This window comes from Anneissia japonica, unplaced genomic scaffold (assembly GCF_011630105.1).
Source record: "Anneissia japonica isolate Jap-2015-1 unplaced genomic scaffold, ASM1163010v1 scaffold287715_len1027211_cov185, whole genome shotgun sequence".
NCBI lineage: Eukaryota > Metazoa > Echinodermata > Crinoidea > Comatulida > Comatulidae > Anneissia > Anneissia japonica.
In genome coordinates this window covers 161,569-177,159 of record NW_022724789.1, presented here as the reverse complement: position 1 = coordinate 177,159, position 15,591 = coordinate 161,569, and the positions used below count along the sequence as shown (strand labels likewise).

At 33.2% G+C, this 15,591-nt stretch overlaps 1 protein-coding gene across 2 annotated transcripts in view; it reads right to left on the bottom strand.

The window, feature by feature from the left end:
• LOC117112565 (calcium-transporting ATPase sarcoplasmic/endoplasmic reticulum type-like) overlaps positions 1–15,591 on the bottom strand; it is a 67,293-nt gene that overhangs the window by 14,520 nt on the left and 37,182 nt on the right. For both annotated transcript variants that reach the window (XM_033255658.1, XM_033255657.1), the window contains exons 9-14: positions 4,289–4,377; positions 3,873–4,050; positions 2,939–3,069; positions 2,062–2,150; positions 1,051–1,153; positions 110–367 (exon numbers count right to left, since the gene is read on the bottom strand). In XM_033255658.1, the coding sequence (XP_033111549.1) occupies positions 110–367; positions 1,051–1,153; positions 2,062–2,150; positions 2,939–3,069; positions 3,873–4,050; positions 4,289–4,377 (848 nt within the window). The remainder of the gene's footprint in view (positions 1–109; positions 368–1,050; positions 1,154–2,061; positions 2,151–2,938; positions 3,070–3,872; positions 4,051–4,288; positions 4,378–15,591) is intronic.

Below are 15,591 nucleotides of genomic sequence, written 5' to 3'. Positions count from 1 at the left end.
CGACTTGTAGACTCAACTGTATTAGTAATTAATCTTTAAATATTTTTTTTCCAACTAAAAATAAAATCATGATAATGAAAACCACCATTCAAGTTTGTTCTCTTTTTACCTTAGCATACATCTTTGGAGTGCTGCCAGCTTTGGCATTCTTGCCCGGTGAACAGAACACGCTCATAGACTTGCGGTCACGGTTGAATTCCAGGGTAAAATCCTTATTATGTGATGCTAGCAGACCCTGGTTGCAGGCGCTGACTAGTTCATGTGGGCGAAGCCCATGTAGATTCTGACCTAGGACATTCATCTTCTCCACGAGGACTGTCAACGCGGTCTCTGTAGCCTCACCTACTTTCTCATAGGCTTGCTTCGCCTAAGGCGATGGCAGAAAAATGATTAAAAAAAGTATGTAGATATGTTCTTGATAATGGAATGTTTTGAATACAGCTTGAAGAAATAAAATAAATATATAGTTTGTATCAGCATATAGGTGGAAACCAGATTGTTTGGTATGGTACTTATTTGAGAGAGTGATGTTTATTCAAGAGAAGTATTTATTCAAGGTGCTTATTACAATAATAAACATTCACCTTTCTTTCTCATTGTTAATCTTGTGATAATATTGTAATTTAATTATTTAATCTGTAATTCAATTATTGGGATTATCATTTGTAAATTCAATACATAAAAATATATACACAAAGACAACAATAAAATATATTAACATATAATTGCAATATAAAATTATAACCAACATAAAACTAAAACATATTTATTATAGAATATAATTGATTAAGATTGAATTAAAAATAGCATATTACACAAAATCATATATTCAAAAATACCAAATTTACTATACAAAACATTATTCAAATATACCATATTCACTACACAAAAATCTCACATTTCCTATCTGTAATAAAATTGTTTTCATTATATTGATGTTGGTAATTTCAGCCAAAAAAATGCAACTCGTACTAAAAACAAAGTTAGTTGCCTTCACATAAACATAAGAAAAAAAATAATGATTTAGAAAAAAAGCCGGTATGTACGAACCTCATTGAAATCAATACTAGAATCGTTACAGACGGCACAAATGGTTGCTAACTCTGTTACAGCTTCGTAGTTACTCAAATCAGCCCTCACATTATTGATGGTGCTATGATGAAAACATCACATACATTATTCATATTCATTCCCTAGTGGCTAAACATTGTAATTGTATCTTGGAATCTGTGTTAAATTTATATTTTGGAAACTTGCGCTCTTCAATCAGTTGGGCAGCTCTAATATAAAAATCAGTGTTTCATTAAGGTTCTTACTTTACTTATTCTCTTGATACTTGTACTTTTGATCTTTGTTGCTCAGTGTTTTTATTGGGATTATTGGCTCTTGGCTAAGTAGAGGATAAGCACCTCTCTCTGAGTGGAAGATATACGAGCTTGAATTGTTGAATTGAAATAGACGATGAAAACATTGGTATTCCACAGCATTCTAACTGTGGAGCTCCCTCCACAGCATTCTAACTGTGGAGCTCCATCCACAGCATTCTAACTGTGGAGCTCCCTCCACAGCATTCTAACTGTGGAGCTCCCTCCACAGCATTCTAACTGTGGAGCTCCCTCCACAGCATTCTAACTGTGGAGCTCCATCCACAGCATTCTAACTGCAGAGCTCCCTCCACAGCATTCTAACTGTGGAGCTCCCTCCACAGCATTCTAACTGTGGAGCTCCCTCCACAGCATTCTAACTGTGGAGCTCCATCCACAGCATTCTAACTGTGGAGCTCCCTCCACAGCATTCTAACTGTGGAGCTCCATCCACAGCATTCTAACTGTGGAGCTTCCTCAACAGCATTCTAACTGTGGAGCTCCCTCCACAGCATTCTAACTGTGGAGCTCCCTCCACAGCATTCTAACTGTGGAGCTCCCTCCACAGCATTCTAACTGTGGAGCTCCCTCCACAGCATTCTAACTGTGGAGCTCCCTCCACAGCACTCTAAAAGGATTGTAAGTGGAGCCTCAACAATTCTGCGGAGATTTCTTTAGTTGCAACGGTTCTACTTACACTTCTCCAGTAGGTTCATACGTGGTTCCCGACACCTGGAACTGGTGGAAGCTGGCACGGTCCCCCTGAACTTTGTCCAACACAAAGAACTATCAAAACAAATAATTGTTTTAAAAACTGTATTCAGCAACATTTAATATTCTTGAGAAATAGGCGACGTATATTACATAAGCCATAAATGAAAAGCCACACATCCCAATCATAAAAATGTTTCCCGTGTTTCATTACTTATTACTCTTCATCATTCTTTAAAGAACTTTATATTTTATTGGTAACATTTATCTATTAGCAAATAACCATGATCTCAAAATCAGTACTTCCAATATTCAGTGATTTTAAGAAGTTGGTTTTACTATTTTTGGGGTAAATCAAGACTTACTTTGAATACCTTAAAACAGTGTCTCGCCAACTTTTAGACTGATGACCCAATTCGGAAATTCACACATAATCAAGACTAACTAACCCCCTTATCTGCACTAACTCAGAAGGCTGGCCCTAGTGCATCATGGCACCAGGATTTTAAATATACATTAACGTAAGTAAACATTGCATAAACAAAAATAAATATTACCACAAAATCATAATGTATAATGATGATTCTAGCTGCATTGTACTTTGTTGTACAACGGCAAATAAATAAGAAAATACGCAGATTGACGGCTTATCATAATGCCAATAATAATATTAAAAGACAGAAGTGAGTTATAAGCCGATTTTGGTAATTTCTGCCAAGGCTTCGCGACTAACAAAATATTTTGATGACCCACTGGTAGCTCACAACCCACACTTTGTGAAATATTGCCTTAAAACATGGTTTCATATTTTATATTCAGTGCTATTTAGAAGTTGGTCACTATTTTTTTATATTTAGACTTACCCTACATACAGACATCTGGTTGGTGGTCAGGGTTCCTGTCTTATCAGAACAAATGACAGAGGTACATCCCAGTGTCTCTACAGAGGGCAGGCTTCGGACGATAGCATTCTTCTTGGCCATACGACGAGTACCTGTTACAAGGGTAAAGAAATAAAAATATTTACACATGCATCATGAAGTAATTTATTTTTATATAATGTATAGATGTTGATAAAAAGAGCAAGTGAAATTGAATGGGTGATAGACATGATGTTCGGTCTGTAATCCTTTCATGGTTCTGAGTTCAATTCCTGCCTAATATTAACGCCGGCTACACGTTGCATCGTCTCTACTCTGTGCGAGCGCTAAGAGATGCAGCGCTATTTAATTGTCGGTAGCAGTCCAAACGAATCACCGTTTTAAAATGAGGCCTCTACCAATGCAGAGAGTGTCGGACTTAGGACGTTGAACCAGGAACACACAGGTATCCATAATTTAGCACACAAATGCAGATTATACTACAGATGCATAAACATGGCAGAACCATTACGTGTGCAACCTGCTGTTGATATCTCCAGTTTAAGTACATCAAGCTGGTCTCGCTCTGAATATCTGGCCAAATACGAACCACTTTCGAAAGAATTTTAAGTTATGTTAAACGAACTTGTTATACGCATTGGGAAAGAGAAGGGGATTGTCTCTTGATGTGCTTTCCACTTTACCACAAGGGGTGATACACATTGTGGTTACCATGGGTCCCCAGCCAAAATTGTCTTGTTATTCGACTAGAAATCATCAAGTTGACTCATGACATAATAAGTTTATTTCCATAAGAAACAATGACCTTGACAACTTGGCTAGACTGCATTGTTAACACAGAGAAAGAAAACAAACACACAATTATTCATAATAAGTTTAACAACTGAGGTCTTTGACGGGTGTCACGATGTCTTACCGAGAGCCAGGCAAGTGGTGATGACAGCTGGCAAGCCCTCAGGAATGGCAGCAACAGCCAAAGCAACAGCAATCTTGAAGTAGTATACAGCACCCTTGATCCATGAGCCACCGTGAGCGGGGTCAGAGAAATGGCCGATGTTGATTGCCCACACAGCTACGCAAATAACAGAGATAACCTGAAAACGCAAAAGATATTTTTATACTAAGGAAAATTAGAAGATGAAGATGGTAACCAGCTCGCCATGTACAGTACATAAACTTTGTAAAGCACAGATCAAATAAAATTTCTACAACTTGTGTCGGGGAATTTTCCCTATTGTGCCATGCAGCGCTACGCAATGTATCATTTGTATAAAAAAAAATATACCGAACGCAACTATGAAATGAATGTTCATGACTTTGACATAATGATACCTTTGACAATTGCTCGCCAAATTCATCCAACTTTTGGGTTAGTGGAGTCTTCTCTGTCTCTGTCTGCACCATTTCTGTTCGGATTTTGCCTGTGAATGAGAAAAGCATATGAATTTACAGTTCAAAAGTCAAAACATTTTACATATTATTTACGTATATATGAATATTAGTTTCATGAATCAATTATAAATAAATTTAATATGCCAGAAACTGGGTAATATTATTACATGTGAATCACAACGTCAAGCGCTTTAAAAAAAACTATTTACTTAATTGTAAACACTACATTGTTAGCTGACCTCAATGGAGAGTTACTAATTAAATAATTCATACTGTATATTTATGAATATTCTTTTCATGATTATATAACAATCAATCTTAAATGTGGTATTTTCAATGACTTACTGTCATTAGAAAAACTAAGTAAGATCTACATTCACAATGCAGTATTGAAGACAACGCTGTCTTAAACACTGCAGTTTTAATAGCAAAGGTTTTAATAGCAAGGTCAATATTGAGTGTTATAATTAGCTATTTTAAACTTAAGTACAAATTCAATGACATTCTAAAGGTCAATAGCTGCAGTAAATTGGTAGTATGGAGCAATCACAACTGATTGACATAAGAGGTAAATTGACAAAACAAACAAGATGGTGGGAATATGCTCAAGAAAGATAAACAATGGAAGAAAGGAATAAACAGTTTTTTATCACATCGTTTGTTCCAAAATTTTTTTCCTTCACATCCAACAGCAAGTACACTCGTCACTTAAGTCAAATTTTATCGAATTTTTAAATGCCATTTTGGATTCGACTAGGCAATTTCAACTGTATTCATTTAATAATGTTTCCAGAAGGTATGTTGTCCGAATTGTCCAATAGCATGGATATCAATTAGTCATTATTATCATTACCAGGGCCATCATTATCTCTATCATTTATCATTATCAAAATTATCTGTCATCTATCAATCATTATAATAATACCTCTGTCCTCATAGTTACATCATGGAGGTATAAAAATTTTTATACCTCCATGGTTACATCAATTATATGTTACCATGAATGTTATCGGATAATATCATTATCATCATCTATCACCTTCATCATTTTATTATTATTAGTATTTCTTATCGGAATATCGCCTTCACCATCATCATAACACCATACATAATACAACCTTAGTTATCACCAAAATCATAATTTTAACATCAACTAAATGAACAGAAGTCCATTGGATATAGATATTCAGTTATACTGCTGTGAAAACAGAGATATCTCATTTTGATTAATGTAATTTAATGTACCAGGGCGCTCAAAGCGAGTCTAGGTTAAAACAACCAATGTGAACACCGAAAGGAAACATTCCCAGGCCTAATTGAATGTGTTTACATCTACTGAGCTTCTAGTGCAAGGTCACTAATAATGCTTGAGGTTCAGGCCTTCTTCCAATAGCTCCTGAGGAGTTATTACCCAACTTCTATACAGATGTCAGCTTGTTTTCTGATTGAACAGCTTTCACCTGCCTACCGGTACCTCTATTCAAATACGCGCTCCATTTAAGGCCTCTAGTCAAGCCGTAAATCACTTAGAGAAACATAATGAGTTAGTTGCTAGCCCAGACATCATGAAGGATATACTCAATATGAAAACATGTATTTTGCTATTTATGCATTACAAATGTATGCATCAATTTTCCTACAAAGTTGCACATTAAACTACAGTATATCTATAAATAAAAATGCACAAAGCACTGTACTTCTAATACCAATTGTGATTTCTAAGTTGAGATTTAATATTAGTGGTCATAAATGAGAAAGGGTTGTAAATCATAACTCGAGGTCAAATTAAAGTTAATAGCCAAATGCCTTCTACATACATATTTAGACTGTAGTACCATACTATTATAAGCCAAACCCACTGTATATAATATTATATACCCATTATATATTATCATACAGTTCATATTATTTCCTAATTTGCCATATTTTATATGTATTCATCCACATTTATTAAGTTCTATTTACTTGTGTGTAGTATTTACTAATATTTCATTTGCATGTGTTAATAATCATAACAGATATCATACAGTATATATTATCAAAGATAGCATTCTCTGCAATTTCTGCGCGCAAATTCTGTAATAACGCAGTGTAGGACGCCCTCTTGCAATTACAATTACTTTTGAAATTTATGATCTCAGTGCAAATTCTGGAACAATCGCCACAGTAACAACTAGCACGCCCTCTCTCAGTTACAATTACTTTCTATTGTTTTCTGCGCGAATTTGACGCTTCTATTAGTTACACGCAAAACAGCGGAGAACGCTATCTTGTTATTATAAGATCTTTGTTTATAATGCACTTATATTATTTGTAATAATTTAAAGACGACGGTTTTTACGTTCTAATTTCTTTTTTTTTTCTAAAAGAAGTCCAACGATTAAAGCTCTGTCCACACTATCACATTTTTTTTGACAAAAAGAAAACTATTGTAATTATGCCCATATAGTCATGATGTGCCCATATATAGTCATGATGTGCCCATATATAGTCATGATGTGCCTATATGTTCACATGATGTCATCGTGACTATGTTTATGCATGTCACCTGTTTTTGTCAAATAAAACTTAGTAGTGTGGACAGGGCTTTAATTAAACGTTAATGTTTGTCAGACTTTGATCACCTTTGGACGAAAAAAAACCGGTGATTTGAAAGATTGTCCATGAGTTGCATGAACCTCTAAAGCAGTATAGTAGAAATTTATTAAGTTTAAAGGTCAAATTATAACAAATATTATTTACATATTTTTAAGTTACTATTTTGCATAATTTCCTATTTTACAGCTGTCATCCAATGCTTTGTATTTAAAAAAATATTACTAGAGAAATTATTGAACAAATGCCTACAGTGATATTAAGGTAATACATCGTTAAAACCTTTGCTGCACAATTTTGTTTCTCTGCCAACTGAGTAATGAGGCCAGGCTGGCATACATGTATCATATTTACAGGTCAGTAATAGCTATGCATAAAGCCAAATAAAATTAATTGTTAATTTAATGTATAGGATTTAAAATTATTTTTTGGTGATGGTATTTACTATTTGACATTTACTAGTAGTAAACAGGCTAGTTTAAATAATAAAAATATAAATATTTTTTTAAATAAAAGAAATGAAATCTTTGTAATATATTTTGCCATTCATATTTCTACCTCTTCTTAAGCTTTTACAACAATTTGAGTTTTTAAATTAAAATTTTATATAAAAAAAGTAAAATTCTTCTGCTAGTGACCAATCATAATTGGCTGTAGGGGGACAAATCACTAAAAAAAACTTTTGTTGACAGAATCCAATCAGTGCATCATGTAACTAATTATTGATTTTAATTGATGAGATCATTTTTAAGCAAAATTGATTTTACTAAGCATATTCTTTAAACAGATGGTATTTTGATTTTTCATGTGAAATAGAGCTATAATGAGTGCAGGTAATGAGACGCAGTCAATAAATACTGATATTGCTCTTGTAAGACTGAGTGCAGTTAATGAGATGCAGTCAATAAATACTGATATTGCTCCTGTAAGACTGGAGTCCACTAACCTAATTACCAGCAATGGGGAATGTAAATCAATATCTTATGAAACAAATTGTCACTTTCATTCAATGGAGACATTAATTAAGTTCACAATTTCAGGTCTAGCATTATGTACGGAATTAATGGAAGGGGACCATAAAAAAAATTTGCGAGAAGAAATATCAATAGTGTTGATATAATTACTAAAAATTGGTACATTGATAGTGACAAATTTGAGGTTGATGATGACAATTATGGTGATGACGGTGATACTGGTTAGGATGATGATGATGGCAAGGATGATGATGTTGACAATGATGGTGAAAGATGCTTGTGATGAAGACGATGATAATGAATATGATTACGACGGTGATAGTGACTCGTGATAGTGGTGATGATGATGAAAATAATAATTACAAATCCAGATTTGTTGAAATTGATAGTGAAGATAATGGTCATCATAACAATGATAATTACAGATGATAATGTCAATTGTCATATAATGTTAAATAAATTGTACAACCTAAACAAGGAGACAAATCGTCAAAAAAAAAAGTAATTAAACGCTTTGGAGGGGGAAAAAAAACCCACTACAATAATAAACTATTCAGAAAAATACTATTGGCATATGCTATAACACAAGGCTTGATATTTTATAATAATCAGTAAAGGATTTACAGGATATTTTAATCTCACTAATAGATGAGATATTACTAAAAGTGCCCAGTTCTCGCTGCGGCAAAGCGATCAAAGAGAGTTGAATTACTACATTCATTTTAAAGTAAACTAGATTCTAAGGGTAGAGATGATTGTATGTAAAAACATCAATGAGGAAGAACACAGTATGTATTATTTATTATTCTGAACAGTATGATAACATATGGTATTCAACGAGTAAGCCACCGATTCTAATTTATAAATTGTTGTGCGGGAGTATTATATATTTTTTTGTAAATTTAAAAAAAACATGGCGTGGGTTTCAGTCTATAGCAATGCAAATTTAATTAACTATAATTGTCAACATGGTGTGAAGCATCTACGAATGAATACCAGCCTACCAAACTGTCTCCTAAGATATCACTGAATACAATCACAGTGACTTAATAATTGGTTAATTATGATGTTGGCATTCGATGAATAAAACAAAATATTAACTAGTAAGTAAATTGTAGAAAAAATATTTAAAAAAATATTATTAAAGATATATTGTCCCATGCAAAGAAACAAAATAATCATTAACTTGCTCATTTTTATGCAATATAAAAATTATCAACTTGAACATAGAAATTAGTGTATTTAAACATAATATACCCATAATTTTACAGTGCAAAATAATAGATAGAAACATCCAGAAATAATTTCAGTCACTGGAGGTGATTATTATCCAGTGCAAAAATCAGAGTACATATTTTTTAAATTAAATAATTTCTATGCACAAGTTTAAAATTTGCATCTTACTGCAAAATGAGCAGGATATTACAAAATTATTCTTTAATGATCATATTCACTTTCAGCGGACAATATATCTTTGAATCAAGACATTCATACTGCAGTGATTAAAAATTGTAATGAGAAATCCAACAGATTAGCTAATTTATACACTTTACTATCAAAAATTTCTAAACTGATTATTAAACAAATTTGATCGATGCAAATAATGTATGCGTCATAGGTTTAGCCAGCGAGCCGTCCAGCCGTCTTTTGGACGACCTACAATTATTTAGGACGGCCACTTTTACCGTGACGGTTTGGTTTGCTTGGCCTAATCAGCTCAGCCTAGCCTAATTGGGGGCCTGGTCTACATTTAGCAAATTCTTTATTCTTCAAATCTATCGAATGTTACATTAAACTAAAGCTAAATCATATTTACGTTTGATAAAAACAACATTTATTCATTGAATGTATGTTGTCTTCGTACCAATATTCGGTAGAGATTCCCAAAGATGGGCGTGGCTTGCCCATCGGCTCAGTTTCACGCCCACTGGCTTCCATTTTGGACGGCCTATTTCATTTTTCTGGCTAAACCCCTTGTATGCGTATATTGATGAGAAAAATATTTTCAATTTAAACACAGTACACAGTGTGTGCAATTACAATTTATGGAATTTGATCGTTAATTAGCTTTTAATACTTTAGAAAGTATTAGAATAACTTAATGGCTACATCATTAAACATAGTTTGCAACTGTTAGATTTCTAATGTAATGAGAATTAGAATCAAAGAGAAGGAACAACCAACATCACTCAATCTAATAATAATTGAGTTGTTTTGACATTAGCCTTCGATGTAAACCGATTAAGAACACTCACTTCCACATATCTACCAAAATGTGTGACCTATAAACTTCTGACATTTACACAACTACCAATGTCGAATGAAATGTTCAAATAGAATCTTAAAAGTCACACTTATAAATTACAATACCATTCAAAGAATCAACTAAAACTCTGGGTATATCAAACTGGCTCATTTGAATCAACCTACCACCAGATGAACCTGCATATGCGGCGTTTTGTTTCAAAACATGTGCACTTACAATGAATGACCTACTAACACAAAATGCAAAATGATTGCAACACAGTAAAATGTAAAACATTTATTTAACCAAACATGGTATGAAAGGAAACTTTTCAAAGTCAATATTGAACAATAGGAGGCCGAACACTCCACCCATGTCCTCTATAGACATGGATGAAATCACAATGTAGCGGTTTGACACCCGATAAGCTTTTAACATAATGTTTTGTGAGTTTATTCAATTGATACTTCGTATTTTGATAATTGCTGTATTTTCAATTATTTGAATACAAAAGGTTCTATTTATAAGAATATGCCTCACTAAGCCTCAACATTGGTTACCTATAGATCTTACCTTTGTATTGTGTTAAAGCCAATCCCAAATTCACCAAATATACCAAAATATACTATTGTTGGAGAAAACATATGGGTCACAGTAAATTTCAGACAGCAGACCTAAGCAGACTAGGGTTGCCTTTACACAGTTTACAAACCATTTTAACATTAAATTTAAAGGTATTGTGTAATATGGTAATTAAAACTTCTCATAGGCATATCCTCACTAGACCAGCTAGTTATGAAATCAAGTGTTAGGCCACACTCCTGCACTCCCATACCTTGGTTTCGGACACTGATGAGGGTTTCCTTAATCAAAATTTTTGTTTGGCTTCACAGTATCATGAACTATCCCATAAATCTTGCTCAGCCCTAAGTGAAGGCCCATGGGTTTGTTAATGCTAAGAAATAGGCTAAATATAAAAACAAATATGAGGCCAAAAAAAAAAAAAATACTAAAAAAAAACAAAAACTTGTTTTATTTAAAAAAATAAATCTATGGTTAGGTATTTTTATTTTAACAAAATAAAAATAGGCAGAAAGTGCACCACCATTATTTGACTTGTCCTATGTGGAAATCAGCTTTTGGATAAAAAAAGAGCATTTCTCAAATTTCAGTAAGTGGATGTTTCTACTGGAACCATTTATGGAATGATTTCCTGTACTATGGCAGTGAAAGAAAAGCCCATAAAAAAGAACCAGAATCAATTATCTCATGCGTTTCTTTTTATTTTTTATTTCTTTTATTCTGAATATGAACATAAAACAAAGATGAGAAACATCATATTCAAGGGATAAAAAACACAATAAAGTACCAAAATTCGCAACTTACATAAAAAAAAACCAATCAGATACACTAAAAACACAACTAAATAAAGGCCAACGAATGGCTGTCATTATTGATCTGTTATAGATGGCTATACTGTAGCTTTATTTTGGTCTTTGAATCAGCTTCCTAGCTTGAGTACAGAATAGGCTAAGGTCATTTACAAAATCATGTCTGAAAACACAACAAAGCAAACTGATAAATTTTGTGTTGGTTTTCCTATGAAAAAGTGCATTACAAAATGTGCCTCATAAACACATTTAACTAATTGTAAATCAACTCAGAATATTTGTTATCATTAAATACATAGTAGCAGAAACATCAAAACACAATTTTTATAAAAAAATATTACTTAAGATATATTTTCTTGAATATCTCAAATTGATATAGTGTACTACAAGACTCATTTTGTCACGACACCTAACATTTTGTCCATTGTCTCTCAAGTCATTCAGGCATACTGTATTGTAAACTTAGTCAAAAGAGCATAATTCTCATTGCAAAGGTTTATTCTAAAGGTTTATTCATTCTACATTTTTCTCTAATCAGTAGTAAAAAATGTACCATTCTCAAAATTCTCTCTGGATTGCTGATAATTCAAGTAGTTGAGAAAACTGAAATTAATAGTTTCTTGCTTGTTTAATCTCTACTGTTTATTTATAAAATTATTTCAAAACAATTTGATTTTTTCAATTGTTGATTATAATAAATGTTAATAAATGTTAATTAAATGCGATTCTCACTTTACCCAGGCCTATATCAGAGATTAAAATTTAAAGTTCTCTTTGCAATAAATAGCATACACCCTACATTAGCAGCGACAAAAACTATAATAGCGCAGATTTAGAATTGCATTTAGAATGGACAAATATCAAGTGCTATAAAAACAAAGACAGATGAAAGTGTGTATGTTGGTGTTTATTGACAGGTACACAAAAGATGACAAATCAGTTCTTAATGCCTCGGTTTTATTGCTACTACAGTTGACGTATATTTAACATGTTTCAATAGAATAAGTATCTTTACTTCAGAAGTATTATTGATCTTGAGTTATATGATGTAATATCCATCAACATTTTTTTTTCATTTATTCCTTCCCAATCAAATAACAACCTGTTGTGATACTAGCAGGAAGTTTATCTGTATCGGGAGTTTATTAGCATGCTTGCGTGGGGTATAGAGTGAGGTTCATCGAAAATATAAATAAGTGATCAATTTATCCCGTTCCTCTTATACAGCAAAAACACTGTTGCCCGCATGTACTGTAATTGTTGAGGCCCTCATGTAATGTATTTCAGTTTTCCTTTCTGTTATTCCATTTGTATTCTTTAAAACGACGCTCTTTGTCATGTCCCATACCCTGATGATCCAGGAATTATATATTTAAACATTTCCTAAACCTTGTGTAAGTACATTTTACTATATACTGTATATGGTGTTATTTTCGCGTACAGAATTTTTCGCGATTTCCAACTTTCTTGACATTTTCGCGTGTTGGTATTTTACTAGTAGTAGTAGGGCATAGTAGTACTGTCTCTAGTAGGGCTTAGTAGTTATTTTTGTAGGCCTAGAGTACTGTACAGTCGGTGAAGGAATTGTTTTTTTCCAGGTCTCAAACTACGCCCGCACTGAACGTGCTAAATGCGGCGCAGCGTAATCCATCACGCGCTACAGCTGTACTACCCGAGATTTCCGACCAAACTGGGTTCCCCCTTTCATTCGGTTGTTGTTTACAGTACTTCCTGTAATTTGAAATTTGTGGACATTTTCGCGAGTGGTGAAATTCGCGGTAAGCGCTACATTCACAAAATTCGCGAAAATTAAACCCTCGCATAAATAACAACTTATACAGTAACTAATTAAATTTCATTTTTCATCCATTTCACTTTTTTAATACACCCTCTATAGTTTGCATCATGTGATGCCTTATTTTATATTTTAAGTTGAAGAATAAAGTGTGGAGTTTGTATGATGTGGATTATAAGAAGCAATTACGAGTAGTTTATTGGTATTAGCAATATACAAATATCTTTCTAAATTTTTACATACAATTTTATATTTTTTTTGCTTTTTGATTTATATTTTGTGGATCAGCGGTGGCGTCAGAAATTTGCCGACAAGGAGTCCGACGGAGGGGTCTGAACCAAGGCAATGATGAAGCCTCAGTCGACGGCCCAGAATAAAACTGCCCGCCAAACATGGAGATCTCAGTGTTTGGTAAAGCAAAGCTTGACCACCAAACATGGAGATCTCTGTGTTTCAGGTTATTTTTATGGAATCCCATATATGGGGTGATTACCGACATACTAACAATTTGAAGACTACATTCAATCTGGAATGTAAGTATTTCACTATTTGTTTGTATTAGCGTAGAGTGATATTGATTTACTTTCACGAAATCGCGATTATCTCAGCTTCGTTGTGTGAAATTGCGTAAATCTCCAAAAGTGAGTCATTTTCATTTAACTGTTACGGGTCACAGATTGCGATTAGAACAACGTGTTTGGTACCATTGTAAAGCTAAAATGTTTGTAGTTCTTGTAGTATTCACTACATGTCAATCTGATCACATACGCACTCTCAACCAGCTTTCAAAAAGTGTTAAAATTTGCTAAAAAGTCTTGCGGTGGCTGATACTATTTTTTCAAACCCCTGGCGGTCAGAGTGTTTAAAAGCCAGTAAGCTGATGTTTTGCAGACAAGTATATTGAATTTAAGGGGAAGCAGCTTGAGGGCTTTATGTAGAATATGCGTTGCATGTTTTTTATACCAGATTGTTGTTTCAATCACGTTGCAAAATGTTAATGAAAACCCTTGAAAACAATTTACTACTATAGCGATCACTCTTGATCATTATCAAAAAGTATCGTTTCATGTTGAATCATTCCTAAAGAATTTAACATTATAACTTATTTTCCCCTTTTCAAATCGGACTACGAGTTTAAAGAATTACAGACACGTCTTAGACAGATGAATGAACATTGAATGAATGTAGTTGACATTATCAAAGTTAATAACATCCCAAATAATTTTTATCAATACATGGTTACTCACACAACTTTTTAAAATTTTAATACCTAACAATATTATCAGAATGATTGCATTAGCAATTTGAGGTGCATAACAAATGAATTTACATTATTTAAATTATTTTAATATTTTAAATTTTATTCAAGCATTTTTAACATATTAAAAATTAACATTAAATAAAATTTTCTTATAAAATAATTATATTATATAATTGGACTACTGCAATTTTAGAAAGTCATTCTCTACTAAACATTAAATAATAGCTAATAAAGTGGTATCAGACTGATGATAATAAAATAAATGATTAAAATATTGAATCAACTACGAGGTTATTTTGAGTTCTGCTTTATTAATAGAAAATATTTAACTTACTTTATAATCGACGTAAATGTTTTATATAACATCCACACTAGAAACTCCTGCGCATTGTGTGGCCACCGACACCTACTACTCCTGTATGAGTACAACTATTAGTATTAATTGGTTCCTTTTAAATTATGGATGGTAAATAATGGATGATATATTAAATTTGACACCCACTATGCTCTCACTGGTGGACTTCAATATCCTTCTAAGGATTAAATATCCAACACACCTACTACTTACTGTACTGTTAGACTTGGACAGGAAAACATAGGATTAAAGATTTATCAGTCTGTAATAAGCACATTAGTCCCGGCATGAAACCAGACTCATGAGGAAAACCAATACTGTAGTTCCTCGGGTATAACCCCCACCTCGGATATAAGCCCACCCCTAACTTTATGCCCAATTTTATGTACCAGCCTTTCCTCGGGCACTTTTACAAATATTCTAAGGAATGAATATTAAATACTGGTTGAATTCGGTATATAGTGCCAAAAATTTCCATTTGATTGAAAAGAAATTCTCCAGGTATACACTAAGCCCACCCCCAAAAATTGGCCCAATTTTGTGTTGAAGGAGGGTGGGCTTACACCAGAGGAACTACAGTAAGTAAGTCTCTTCTTCATTTTATTTGTTTCTTTTATTCAACTTCTA